General features: G+C 41.9%; 1 protein-coding gene across 2 annotated transcripts in view; it reads right to left on the bottom strand.

Moving 5' to 3' along the window:
- Positions 1 to 15,299, bottom strand: part of SIPA1L2 (signal induced proliferation associated 1 like 2) — a gene marked incomplete at both ends in the record, with an annotated part of 106,938 nt that overhangs the window by 34,379 nt on the left and 57,260 nt on the right. For both annotated transcript variants that reach the window (XM_084254175.1, XM_084254174.1), the window contains 5 exons: positions 4,806 to 5,194; positions 7,037 to 7,140; positions 7,488 to 7,588; positions 9,244 to 9,327; positions 11,038 to 11,295. In XM_084254175.1, coding sequence (XP_084110301.1) covers positions 4,806 to 5,194; positions 7,037 to 7,140; positions 7,488 to 7,588; positions 9,244 to 9,327; positions 11,038 to 11,295 — 936 coding nt within the window. The remainder of the gene's footprint in view (positions 1 to 4,805; positions 5,195 to 7,036; positions 7,141 to 7,487; positions 7,589 to 9,243; positions 9,328 to 11,037; positions 11,296 to 15,299) is intronic.

Below are 15,299 nucleotides of genomic sequence, written 5' to 3' on the forward strand. Positions count from 1 at the left end.
AGTAATATTCCACGGTATATATGTACCACATCTTCTTGATCCAGTCATCTATTTTTGGGCATTTGGGTTGTACCACTGATTGGTACATATGGTATACATATAAAGCCAGGTATCACACAAAGGAGAAAGTTTAAGGAAACAAGAAACTGACCCATTTGTGGAGACCTGTGGTATTTGAGAATTTAAACAACAAAACAAACAGAGCACCTCATCCACTCCTGTGAAATAACTTTGTGGCTGCTGGGAGGTGTGGTACCCCTGAATATGACACTATGCCCCCTCAACATTGGCATTACATTATGGGCTCCAGGGGAAGCTGTTTTACTGCTTCCGGTATCCAAAGCAACACATGGACTAACCAGCACTGGGAAGAAGAGCTGATGATCTCTATTTATTGGGGTGCACTTGTTTAGAAACTCCTAACATGAAAACTCCAAATTGAGGTAACGGTTTTGGAAGATCTATATATTTTCCCAAAAATCTTGTTTTTTTAAAAAAAGATTTATTTATTTATGCATACAAGAGCTGGGGTACAGGTCAGAGATGTGGGGCTGAGAGGATTCACCAGAGACAGAGGGTAACAGTACAGGCAGATCTACTGAAATACACTGCTGAGGGGAGCAGTGGGTGAGACAGGAGAGGTCTGCTGCACCATGTGTTTTGAACTTGTGCTGCAGTGGCTGCAGATAGTTTCATAGTGCTGAGACTTAACCTCTTGCGCCACCAGGGAGGCCCCCACAAATCTTATTTTGAAAAACATCAATTCTACAAAAAAGGTCGATGAATAGTAGAAAAACATCCCTATACCCTTCATCTATATTCACTAATTGTTATTATCTGGTACATCTGCATTATTTCCCTTTCTACATGTATTCCTCACTGAACCATTTGAGAATGATCACAACTTTTATAACATCATATGCCTGTATTTTGATATGTGTTTTGTAAGAATAAGGACGTTCTCCCACAGAGTAGTGATATGATTATCACACTCAAGAAATCAGGTCTTAATGTAAAGTCTATATTCTAATCTCCCAATAATCATCCTGAATTTAAAATTATTGCTCCAATAGTGCTTATGGGCTTTAGTTTCCCCATTTTGAGTAGGTAGAAGGATTGTGCCTTGCCTGTGGCTACCATGGGGATCATGAATTTTTAAACCTTTGATTATCCCTGAGATGTTTTACAGTCCAGAGTCTCAAAGTCTACTAAAGGCTAATATGCTATAAGCTACTCACGTTCTCCCCCTGAAATTAGTGAACTGAAAAATCTTTGCAAATGTGTAAAGAATAATGAGAGCAAGGACAAAAACTCTTGCGTTTTTGCATTTGTTTTCACCGGAGATATTTTTCTAATTCAGTCTTGATAGAAAATGTCTTACACTCCAGCAGCTGGATGTTCAAAAGTTGTCCCTAAGAACAGATTCATTGAATGTGCTTCATAATTTGGCACAAATTTGTATTTAGCAGAAAAACCAACACGGTAAAATTTTTCTCTGAAGCTGGGAAACATTCTAGAGCATTAGCAATAAGCTGATCATGAATCCTTTCCTTCTAGACCCAAATTCTTGTTTCAGACTTTCACTGCCAACTTCCATTCATTTGTATGAAGAGGAGGGTATGAAGACATGAATAATGATCAGCAACAGATCGTCAATCATATTAGCCACTTACGGGAGAGTCCAAAACATGATTTTTTTTTTTTTAATTGATTTATTTCACTGCAAAACCTTGGTTCGGCTAGTATGAATGCTGCTCTGTATTCTGAGCTCTTATCTTAGTGTCCTGCCTCAGGCTTTGTTGAATTAAAAGAACTGAGCAGCAAAAGAAAACAGATGAGTACACACTTGTTCTGCTTAAAAAGTGACTCCTGCACATACTCCTCTTTCACTCTTCCTTCCCACCCCCTCCTCAGTTTTTCCTTACTTGGGGGTGTGGCTTGTTAAGTTCTCCTTTTTCCTCCTTAGTGCAGCCCTGGAATTGTTTCACATACACAATTCCAAACTTACTTTATTCATGGATGGGTGCTGGGGCTGTCTGTGTGTGCTGGGGGTGGAGGTAGTAAAAAGTCAGAATTAGAGAATGAAAAACATGCCAGACATTGATCTGGGTTCTTGAAAATGTGATCTGGAAATAGTTGATTCCACATTCTTCCACAGGCAACCCACACACTGGCTTATTAACTCATTGATAAGCATCTATGGAGCACTTTTCTTAGAGTTCCTTCTTTCATTCCACAAGTATTTGAATGCTTATCACATTCAAGGTACTAAGTGCTGTGGATGCAACATGAACAAGACAGGTTAAATCCCTTTTTAGCATAGATGCTTCAGGGAAGGGAAGAGAGAAAAGAGAGAAACCTGCTACATTCTGCTGGGGGTGGGGCAGGGAGAAGGAGATGCTTGGCCAAGCCAGTTCAGGTGGAAGAGAGTGCTAAGATGAAACTGAACCATGGAATGGGATGCAGAGAACTTGAGGGTTGGGTGACCTTGACAGGGCACTCAGCACTGATGTCAGCCTCTGAAAGATTTTATTCTGCTCTTCTGTTCCTTGGGCAACTCCCAGTCCCAACCCTAGACCCTCATACAGTGAGCCTCAGCTGAGCTGACCACATGTTAGTTTGAAAAGACACAGAAGAGCAAATCATGGTTTGATGAATTCCTCATCACAGGCCCTAGCATTTCAGAGTTGGCAGAACCTCAGGAAACTTTGGTAGGTTGGTCCCTGTGCTTTAATGAGTGAAGTTACAAGGATACTTTAAACATGACATATTAATATGGTTATATTTTAAAATATTTAACTATTTTAAAATTCCAGATTAAAAAATTTTTAAATCTTATTTTCTCCAGCTCTCCTGCAAATGTCTGTTCTTTACAGAAGAAGTATGGGAACTCAATTTATGGCAACTTCCTACAGAACAAAAGCCTAGAATATTAAGTTGAAAGGTGGCTTCAAAGTCACCATCAACTACAAATTGCAAGAAAAAGACAGCTAGCTAGGTGGTAAAGGATTCCACTGACTCAACACATATCATTTCAACAACAGCTGTGCTCACATTCAATTTAAAGTGGCAGAGAAAAAGTAAAATCTATCAGAAATATAATCTAGCACTTTTCTATATTTTCTGATAGTCTAACCTATTAAATTAATGACTGGTTAAGTTATTCAAGGAAATCTAGTTAAAATCTCTATTAATATCCCTACTTCTATTTATAAATGAAGAAGCTCTGAAAGCACTTTCCACAGAAATGTTCCTTGGTAGTCACACAAAATCTTATTTATGACCCCAATTACATTTATCTACCAAGGTATCAAGAAGTCAGCTGTTTTACAAATCTTCTAAGCTTCCAAGACATGAGAAGGTTATAAAATCTCAACATGTCTTTTCTAGTGTGGTCAATTTTCAACTGTCTCTGAAACGAAGATAGGTATAATTCAGGTAACCAAAGTCATTGATAAAATTTGGAAATTATTTAAAGTTATTCGTGACTAAACATATGTTAAGTGAAATTACTAAAGAGAATAAGCACAGAAGATTTCAGCTAAGGGTGAATATCAAGAAGCAATTGAAAGTAAAAAGTAGCAGGAATAATTACTTTGAAAGTAACCTCTAAATAAATAAACAAATAAAAAAGTAACCTCTAAATAAATAAATAAACAAATAAAAAATTAAAAAAAAAAGTAGACGCTGAGATGATTTCCGTGTCTGCTTTGAGTACGTGATCACAGCCACTCTGCTTTGGTTTCTGCCTGTTGAATTAATACCAGTTTGTCCATTTTTGCCCCTGGTGGATGTAAACTGAGACTCGGTGTGGTCCCTATCTCTTAGCAGTAGTCATGTGAGAAAGGGCAGGAGACGCCTTGGCCTTGAGGGGAGGGGGCGCTTGGCAGCACAGAGGGTCGATCTTCGTGACCCTCCCAACTGAAGCACCATCGTATAGAACAATGCACCCACCACATAAGCCCTAGATTTCTGAAGAATAGTCCCATAATTTGTACATCTGACTCGGTCTCCAACATTTAGGTGAGTTCTGAAAGAAAATCAGTTAACTTGGAACTGAATTAGGGAAAGCACTGGATACTCGAAGAAAAATGAAAGTGACAGCTGGTGTGCAGAAGTAAACTTCTGTCCACAGCCAGAACAGTAGTATTTCTTTCTCTAATATCTGAAGGCAAGGAATCATAAATTAGAATTTTTAAAACCACTGTACAGACATTCAAGACAGGAGTAGATATTAAACATCAGTACTTAGAATACAGTTTTCTTTAATTTTAGCTCATCTTTGACCAGCTGAACCCCCATTCATTGCCATACAGATGTCCCTAGGTCTCTCCTTCCTGGAAAGGGATCTCAAAAACAAACAAACAAACAAAAAAAAACCAGTCACATCTCTGTGTCAGGAAGCCACACTCGAACCATGCAGAAGCCACCCCCGATCCCTGCTGCCTGTGATGAATGATGTGAGCACTGTCCAGCTTCCTACCACTTCTAAAAATTCAGGGACAACAGGCTGATTTGGGAGAGTGAGACAAATGGCCTGACTAGAAGAATGAATTATCTCTAGTTTTCTTTCCAATTTAAAGAGAAAGGAAAGTAAAATTACAAATGAATTGACTTCTTCATGTGGTCACTTTACAATTAGAGTCCTAAACATGCACTTCACTGGAAGTCAGAGCTCAGCAAACCTGATGCATCCACAGGCTGCTCCTATTTCAGGCCCCGGCACCCACCCCAGCAGGCACTGGCACCCTGGATGCCCAGGTGGGATAAGCAGGTGCTGATGAGCAGGCCAGGGAGACACTTACCTGGAATGAGAAGAGATTTCACTGAGGTCACCCAGGCTGCCGTCAGCAGTGTTGCTGGCAGAGATGGCAGGTGCATAGCCGTGCACCGTGTACATCTTCGCCTGCTCGTCATCGGGCCCTGCGATGTCTGCAGAGTCAGCCCACTGTTCCGCACGACTGTGGATCATGGACCTGCTGCCTGTCAGATGCACGGGTCCCAGGACTGCGGTGGGCATGCAGGGGGTCGTGTCGATGCCACTGTCAGTGGAGGCCCCTTTGATGTAGGTCAGCCCCAGCAATTCCGGGTCCATCAGGTCCCCAGACCCAAAGTGCTTGTCATCGCTGTTGCTGGAGGTATTGCTGGACAGCGTATTGCTGCTGGAGTGACTGGAGCAACTTTTATCTCCAATCTTGAGAAGAGAAATGAATAGGCTTCAAGAAAATCCCATACTTTGCTCTTTTATGAAGATGGCTATTCTGACCCAGGCTCACAAAGCTAGCTAGATGCACTCACTAGACTTACAAAGTCAGATGATCTCACCTGGACTCTTCTTATTCACTTTTCAATGCTAGGTAAAGACAGAATCTACTTTTAAAAAATAGCCTGGCTTTATGTAAAAATCTCTGGTTCATAATGCCCCCAATTCATCTTAAATTAAAGGGGTATCTTTTCAACCTTTTGTTGGACTATTTGTACATGAGGCCCAAAGTATTGCAGGGTGTCATTAACCAGAAAATAATTAAGAGAGGTTCGATAAACTGGGAAAGCACATGGAAAATTAATAAAAGGGTAAGAGTAGGTTTTTTTATGAGGAAAATGCTTCTGTGTCAAATTACACTGCCAGACCTGGGTTTGGGGCAGAAGACCCAGGTTTGAATCACAGTGATGTAATGTTGGCCAGTCACTGAGTCCCTCTCTGGCCTCACAATACTGAGCTCACATGATTAACGTGTGGATCCAATGAGATAATAGATGCAGAAGCACACTGCAGTCACAAAGCACAATGTAAACATGAGCAATCTCTCCAAGAGCCCCAAGTTAGAGTACACCCCCAGCACTAATGAGATGTGGCTCTCTTTAGAGTAAACAAGTCTGAAAAAGTGTCAGAGCTCTGGGGACCCTGGAGGACAAAAAGCAAAGAAGCCAGAAAAATGTCCCCATCTCACTGATGTACTCACAGACATGGCCCCTCACTGCAGCCTGAGAAAATTAATAAGATCTGAAGCATCAGCAAAGGGCTGTGGAGTCATGAGAATGAGTCATGCCCTGATCTATTTTTAAATGATTTGGCCTTTTCTTTTTACTTCCATCCTATTAGATCCTTAAGCAAATCCCCTTGACCTTCTTTCATACATCGATATTCCCAAGTCTACTGCCACCCCTGCCTGCCTTTACAGTGAGAGATCTGTAAAGATGGAATTAAATGGCTACAGTAAGGCTGACTCAAGACAAGGTCTTGACACTTCGAAGGGGAATAATGTCACGTGTGCTCATTAACAGTTATAAAACTCGCCAAAGATACACAAGGAGAAAGAAACATCTGAAGTTGGGACCTCATACAATTTCTTAACTGCAAAATTTCAAACAAGCTATGTTAAAATGTTGGCTGTCTGGCAACAGCCAATAATTCATGTTTTCGCATTTAACAGAATGTTTTGTTTCACCGAGTCACTACCTATAAGGCTCACCCTTTCGGGCTCTGGTAAAGAGGAGACAACATCATAGAAGCAGATGACTGAAAATGACTGAGAATGATGCTCCGAATGCCGGGCACACCGAACCTGTCAGTGAGCTGCTGCTGATGTTCGTGAATCATGGGACTTGCACACTAAGTGGTCAGCTAGGGCCTCCCCACTGCGGCACCAAATCACAGTTCCTACTTCTGTATTTACCCCCAAGTGGATAAGTAGTTAACAGATTAAAAAGGCAAACACAATTCAGTAGCTATTATGCTAGATATCAAGGATCAAAAGGTCAAAGATATAATCTTGGTTTTGTGAGTAATTGACTGTGTGACCTTTCTTTGGGAGTCTTTAAAAGTCAGCAAGGAAAAGAAGAAAACCTTAACTTTCTATCTACCTGTCTACCAATCTATCTGTCTACCTATGAATCATCTACTCTCACCTTCAAGAGATCTGCGAGGTAAACAGACAACCCATCAAGAGTCCTTAGTAAACATGCCTGGAACAGCATGTGTTGAGCTCCATCAGCATGGGTAACCAAGTGATTAGTGTATGAACAAAGGACTTACATGAGAAAGCTTATTGGGGGAATCTTTGCAACTTCCATCTTTCTGTAAGGCTCTTTCTTTATAGGAACTCAGGACTTTGGAAGGTGGGCCATGCCATTTGGTTTCTGTCACAGAAAGAGAGATAAATATTTAATTTCTGGTGTTAACAAAAGAGCCTGACAAATGGTTTGCTGAAAATGTACAGGGTGGTGGTTCTATGACTTTCTGGCCTTACCGATGGAGACACCCAAAGAGTAAACAGAGCAACTACCATAAGGCAATGCTCCTTGACCATAGGCGGCACGTAGCACACCCTCAACCAACCACAGCCACATCCCCTATGACATGGAGACACAGCCGACCCCTTCAGCATGTCGTACAACTCACCAAATGAACCAGAGAGATTGGGAGAAGAGAGGGAGCTGGAGGGGCATGATGGGCAATAGATGCTACCAGTGGAATTGCTTATTACCTGGGTGCCTGCTTCCTTCCATGGTGTCCTCACGCTCCCTGGTTCCTTCACATTCCAAAGGGCCTGAGCCTTGGTGCTCCAGCAGCAGGGGAGACTGGCATCTGGAAAGAATACAGAGCTGAGCCCCGCTCTTGTCCACCATACCAACCACCAGCGAGTCCCCAGTAAGCGCAGGCACCTAAATGGGCAGCTGAAGGGAAATCCCTAACTAGAGGCTGTCCCTGGTAAATGAAATGAGGTGTCTGTTGGCCCAGTCCTGCCAGAGAAGCTTATAGCACCTAAAGTGGGAGACTTAATTTCACCTTAGGGTCAACAATGATGCTCAGATGATGGCCATTTACAGACAAAGAAGGACCAAGAAAGACAGAAGGTTAAAGGACTATGCAGGTGAGGCAACTTGCCCCTGGCAAGTTAAAGAGGAACTCACTGCTTTTGTTTTTTTCTTGTGCCCAGAATACATAGCATTGTTATTTCTTTATATTGAACTTTTTAAGGAAAATAAGATTGATGGTCTCTAGACTGTATCAAGGCAGATTTTTGTTTTATGAAAACCCAAAACATGAGAATATAATCTTACATAAGGAATAAATAACAGAAGACTTACACACAACATAAAGTGATCCTCATCTATAGAATCCCAGTTACAAATCCTTGTTTGTAGAGAAAGCCAGAAATGGTTTAAAAACTCCCTTCTACTTTTAAAATGCAACTCAGTTGAGAAAAATATCTTTATCTACAACTTTTAAGAACCCCGTCCACCATAAGGTCAGGAGCACATGTAACTCAGATTGGAATTATTTCTAGGACCAAACCAGAAGGAGAGAGGGCTCTAGGGAGAGTCATTCCTTCTACAATGTGAGGGCAGTAGCAGAAAAAGCCTTTTCTTCTGGGAAATCCTTTCCCTGTCTGACCTTGTGGTTCTCTGTCTAGATCTGGGCACCCAGCTCCTTGAAACGGCAGAGGTGTGACTTGGTAGCAAAACACAAACTAAACTAGCCACCTGGAGCCCACGTTTGCACCTCTGCAGAGGGCAGACTGCATGGGGTCCTCTTCTTCCCACTAACAGATGCTTTTCCTGAGTGACTTTATCAGTCAACACAGCCACTCCCTGTTGCTAGGTGTCCTCAGCTCTACCCAACCCGTCTCCTGCACAACACACGCACAAATAACTGGACACTCAGCCCAGAGTGTGAGGCAACCTTCTGCTTCAAACATGCAGCAGCATAAACCATGCCAAATGCTAACCCTGCCTTCTCTTATTTGGGGCTATTTCAAAGGGAAAAAAAAAAAAAACATTTTCAACAGAGGCTGTGAATTTATTCCTCATCAGCAATTTAAGGAAGGGGAAGATTCCCAAGGGCGACTGCCCAGAGACTCCCCAAATCCTTAATTTTTCACATGCTCAGAAAGACTGATCTTTTTACAAAGATAAAATAGACTAGCTCAGAATACAGACAAATGAGCACTACCTACATAGAAATGATGAGCTTTCTTTTTTTCCTTTGTTTATTTCTTTTTACTTATTTATATATTTTTAATTTTTTTTGTTGGACATTATTCTTTTTTTCCCCAAATGCACAGTATATTTTTATTAAAAAAAAAAAAAGAAATGATGAGCTTTCTAGCTTGGACCAGTGACTTATTAAAAGCCTATCCCCAATGGCCTGCATGCAGCAGGCACACAGTAAATGTTTCTGAAAGAATCACTGAAACAAGTCCCTCCCAGGGCCGGCAGCCAGGTGAAAATGAGCAGTACCCATCAAATCCCACTTGTGGTCTCCACGGTCCACTGCTGCCAGGTCCCGGGTCGCTGGAGGAGGACTGGTTGCTGGGCGAACTTCTGAAATGTTGACCAGAATCATTAACAGGTCACTGTGGTGTCTGGGGAGTGCCAAGATCTTACCCTGGTCTGTTTTGTTTTACAAACTCATTCATTTTTATCATGACAAAGAAAAGAGAGAAAAACACTTTGCAATTCAAAACAAAATAAATCGTGGGCCAATAAACCAAGCCCTGGTGATGCCAGGAGCTATCAGCTGGTTTATGGTTGGCAATTTATTACAGGAAAGAGATGTTCCCGGAACAAGTTTTCACCACCTGAAGATTTAAAGTGCAGATAATGATTTCTGTGAAATACTATGGAGGGCGTGCAATCGGGCCCCCAAGAATACATAATTATGACAACAGGAGTACCACTTGTTATAGGAAACTTCATGCAAGGCACGTTTTGGTTCTATATTTAAAACCTATGCAGGGAGAACACCCTAAATTTGGCAATCCCATTTATTTTCACACATCTCTTGAATGTCATCTTACTTATTTCAGATACACAACTATGAGAAGCACTCAATGAAAACTCACTTGATAAAGATATGCTTGCCAAGTTTCCCTTTTGCTACTAGAACCCTCCTGATTTCCTCCTTCCCCCCATAATTATCAACTTCTTTAATAAGGGCAGTTCTATAGACTCATTCCTTCCCAATGCCACCCCTTTCACCCGGCTACCTATGTGCATTGCTTTGAATGTGGAGTGTTTACAAGCTCAACAGACAGATGCTAAGATGATTTAATGTCAAATTAAAGTAACACCCTTCTAGCATTCACCCTGGAAAGAGCACACTGGAGCAGAAAAGTATTTTAATCTTATTAATTAATTATTATTGAAACTTCTACAGGCTTACTATGTGCCAGAAATGGTTCTAAGCAATTTCATGTATTGACTGCTTCAAGTCTTATAATGCCCCAAAGAGGTTTCTGTTATTACTAAATTTATTTTTCAAATGAGGCAATTGCAGTCTGAGAAAGGATGAGTAACAGACCCAAGGCAGCCTACATCCTTGCTCACAATGCTGTGCGGCCAGAGCTTCTCCAGCCGCTTTGAGGAAACACATGGTCTCCAGGGCCCATATTATGTGGTAGCTATGACAGAAGGAGTAGGAATGCACAAAACAGTCACAAGATAAATTGACTGTCTTATTTACTTAAAACTACCTACGAGAATTATGCGCCCCAAAACCCTTATCAACTTCTAATAGTGTTGGATTTAACATTAAGACAAATGCCTTTTTTCACTGAAAAAGTAATTTTAAACTCAACTCATGCTGTTTAAAATGAGAAAAACAAAGAAATGCTAGTGATCTTAGGACCTCGTAAAATATTACAGGCACATTAGAATGACAGGACTTACTGATTTTGCAATCTTGTTTCATTTATTCTCAAAACTGTTCACTTACATAGAGGGTGAGGCAGAACAGATTTTCAGGGAAACTTCCCGAGGTGTTTTAGAGATTAACTTAGTCAAGAAGAACATGGATGGAATGGGAAAGACACACTGGTGGGAGGGGTCTTTGGTGGGACCTGCAGTCATCAGCAAGTGGACAGTTCCACAGCACCCCTGCCTCTGGCCTCTCCTTCAGCCCTGCCAGTCCAGGTATTCAGAACAAGCTATCCCAAAAAAGATTAAGCTAAATAATAAGTCCCTCCCTATGATTTGGAGGTGAACCCCAGAGGTTTTAAAGGGCTGTTTTTAAATAAAGGGGACCAGTTTTACCTTGTGCCATCAGGGAGCTTCCGGTCGAAGGAGGTGCTTCGAGGAATGGCAGCCTGGGCCTGCTGGAGCAGCTGCTGGCACTGTAGCCGGTCGGGCGTGCCAGGCACTGGGGAGGCCCTGGACAGAGGCTGTAGGGCTGGGGTGGGCACCCGGTGCCATGTGGTGTTCCTCCGGAAGGGGGTTTTGTACTCGCAGGGGGTGCCTTCGCTGTCGAGTTTGTATTCCACCATGGGGATCCGGCAGAGCTCTGAACAACCTCTGTTGGGCCAAGAAGAGAGGGTAAGAAGAGAGGCTGAGAACTGAGCCATCAGCACTGCTTACTCATGGCGAAGTGTCTTTTTCTCAGGGCTCACAGGTGGTGAGACAGAGCCATCCACCCCAGGAGCATCTCACCTTCAAAACAGCTGGAGAGGGCCTCCCCGGTGGCGCAGCGGTTGAGCACTAGGTTGCGAAGCTGCCCACAGCCTCTGTAGCACCAGTTCGATCCCCGGCCACCGGGCGAGGGTCCCACATGGCGCGTAGACCTCTCCTGCCGCCCGCTGCTCCCCTCAGCAGTGTACTTTGTCAGTCTGCCTGTTCTGCTCCTGCTCTGGCTCTAGTGAATTCTCTCACCATCCCACGCTTCTGACTGTACCCAGTGCTTGTATAAATAAATAAATAAATCTTTTTTAAAAAAAAAAAAAAGCTGGAGGCCCTAACCATTTAGTTCTTCTCCTGCCACCAAGCATGAGTTCAGGAATAAGAAAGGCTCTTTGTACTTTAACCTGGTTGCTGTGCAGCCATGCACATCATCCACACTGGTGAAGATGGGATGGGAATACCTGCTGATGTGGCTGCCATGTTGTTCAAATGCTGAAATACCAATAAGTAAAGAGCCACTGCCCCAGCCTCCCATAAGGAACTAGAAGGATTACTATCTGGCACAACAGGAGCCTCCAGGACACTTTTGGAGATAACAACTCCCATCTACTATAATAAGGAATTGAGACCCAGAGATATTAAATGCCTCATTCAAAGTGACACAGCAGAGCTAGACTGGACTCCTGGTCTCATTCCTGTCTAAAGACCCTAGAAATAAAGACACCTCAAACAACATCAGTCCCTTTTAGGAATGATGGAGATATGCACTATCTTGTTTTCATAGCTGTGTCAAAACTCAATGTATGCTAGTATATCTGCAGTTTATTATCTATTGGTAATACCTAATACAGTTATAAAGACTTAGTAAATAGGAGGAAAGCTTCCTTTCAACCTGAAGTTTTATTCTGCAAGAAAGCCTTTGGCAAATGCAGCATGGGAAGAGGGTATTCTACTTAGGGACCAGAAAATTGGTCTGAAACCTTGTAAGACTGACTTTAACTTGATTTAAGATGCTGGGGTTGAGAGATGCAGCCTGATTTCTCCCCCTATTGTTCCTTCTCATGACAATCCTGGTGAGAGATGCATCTTCCTGTAAAGTCATGTCTCCTTACTGACTCTGAGACACCCTTGCCTCTACCTGATGTGGGTCTTTTAGGGCACAATCCTTGGTTTCATGAGGCTACCAAGCTCCATAGGGCCACCTGAAATGGGGTGAGTGTACCCGAGGAATAGAGTGAATTCATTGTAATGAATTTAAATGTGAAAAATGAGACTTGATTTATTTTATTAAGTAAGTTTGGAATCTAGTTTTGCAATGATAGGCTTTAATGGATTCTAAACACAGCAAGTATTCTGGAGAGAAAGCTGAAAAGCTGAGTTGAAAAGCTCCAAGTATAAAACATACCCTGTATTTTGAAGACTAACACAAATAATAATAATAATAGTAGCAGTAATAATAATAATGACAATAATGTCAGTTAATTCACTAATGCACTTTAATATCTATTGGAAATATTTTGAAAGGGTAATAGTTTGAAAGGATAAAATTTTAGAGAAGGTATGGTAAACATAATTTATAATTCAAGATAATCTCACCTTGGTTTTTTAAAATATTTTTAAAAATATGGCTACTAGAAAATTCAAAATTAGGTATTTTTATTGGTTATTGCTGCTATGCACTATTTCTTTCTCAATAACCTGGACTGCCCCCAGTCTCTTGCATGTCTTGCCTTCTCCAATTGGCTGGACTCACCATGCTCTTGTCCCGATAATCAAATCACCCTATTTGGCCCAAGACTAGGCTCAAATCTTACCTTCACCACAAGGTGGGCCAACTCTACTGAACAGAGCAAAGGCTGGCAAGTTGTTGTGAAAGTTGTTAAAAAGGCACTCTGCAGGTGCCCCTGGGGAGGGGACACAGGCCTGGCAGAGAGGTGAGATTTCAGTTACCACCTGCCCTATGGGCAGGTACCTTTTGGATGCAAACCATATAACTGCATGCAGCAGCCCTGTTCCTGGCTTAGGGTGGCTGTGTCTATTTATTTATGACCAGGATGGATCAGAAGGATCCAGTATCATGCTGTGGTTCTGGTTAATTGCTAGATATTGACATTAGGCATTTCATGCATCTATTCTGCCTCTTCAGGTACTCTGCAAACTTCTTGGACAACACCAGACTATTTCTTTATCCAATTTGCATACAAGGGGCCACTCACATTAAATGGGGCGGATAAATAACCTTCAATAGACTATGAATGTCTCACACATCATCTGAACAGATATTTTAATCTGCACTTATATAATCAGGAATCAGAATCACATGGCACTTTTTCTATTGAGACTGACAAAAGTGTAAAACAAAATTAGGAGAAGATGTTACGGTTACGGGAAACCTGAGCGTCCATCCTGTCAAAGTCATATGTGGTTTTTAGCGATCAAAGTCACTCTCTTAAACCAGTGTTACAACTCCCTAAAAGGCCGTTGCCTAGAGTGTTACCACATACTTAAATGATCTTTCAGGAATCCAAGCTCACTGCATCTGAAAAATTGGATTTAAGTCAGATATCCCTTAAGTTCCCCACTAATTACACAGTGCACACCATTACCGTTAACTTGACCAAAGTCAGCCTGTGAAGCCAACTGGCACACTCCATCAAGGACACAGAATGGGTAAAATCAAATTTGATTGTCAAAGCAAATCATCCCAATTTACCACATTTATAAAGTAATCAGCCTCCAAAGCCAAAGCCTCTCCCTAGACATCTCTCAAACATAAAAGCTTTCTAATATCCACCTTTTGAGAAATCTCCTAGAGCTCAGTACTGCTCTTTGAAAATGAGAATTTCTTCTTAAGGTGGTAAGGCATCAGCCTCTGTTCAAAATCACAACAAAAGAACAAAGAGAACAAGAAATAGAAACAAATTTGAGGGTCATCCTAGTGGAGCAGAGATTAAAGTCTCAGTGCTATCAAACTATCCCCAGCCACTGCAACATGAGTTCTATCCCCAGCCAGGGAGCTGACCCACATGGCGCAGCAGACATCTCCTGTCTTGCCTGCTGCTCCCCTCAGCAATGTATTTCAGTAGATCTGCCTGTTCTGCTTCCCAGCCTGTCTCTGGTGAATCCTCTCAACCTCCCCACACTTGTGGTCTATACCCCAGTTCTTGTATGCATAAATACAAATAAATCTTAAAAAAAGAAACACACTTGACTATGAGCACAATTTGAAGATATCTGAAGTTCTAAAATACATACATAAAAAGCAAATGGGGACCTTCCTAGTGGCGCAAGGGGTTAAGCACCACACTATGAAGCAATCCAAAGCCTCTGTAGCACGAGTTCATTCCCCGGTTGGCCAGGGAGCAACCCACATGGCGCAGTGGATCTCTCCTGTCTTGCCCGCTGCTCCCCTCAGCAGTGTATTTTACTCAGTCTTCTTGTTCTGCTCCCCACTGTGTCTCTGGTGAATCCTCTCAACCCCTGCATCTCTGACCTGTACCCCAGCTCTTGTATGCATAAGTAAATCTTAAAAAAAAAAGCAAATGGGTTGCTTCCATAGCTTAGCTATTATAAACAGTGCTGCTATAAACATAGGGGTGCAAAAAAAATAGGGGTGCAGGTGCCCTTTTGAATTAATGATTCTGTGTCCTATGCCCAAAAATAGATGACTAGATCAAGAAGATGTGGTACATATACACAATGGAATATTACTCAGCAATCAAAAAAGATAAACTCATGCAATTTGCAGCAACATGGATGGAGCTGGAAGCTCCATGGATGGATCTTGCTCAGCAAAATAAGCCACAAAGGAAAAGAAAAATACCGGATGGTCTCAGTCATAGCAGGAATTTAGAAAACCTAAATAAGAGACCAGGAAAAAGACTAATTATAATAAAGTAAAA

The sequence above is a fragment of the Talpa europaea genome (genome assembly GCF_964194135.1).
Source record: "Talpa europaea genome assembly, chromosome: 14".
Taxonomy (NCBI): domain Eukaryota; kingdom Metazoa; phylum Chordata; class Mammalia; order Eulipotyphla; family Talpidae; genus Talpa; species Talpa europaea.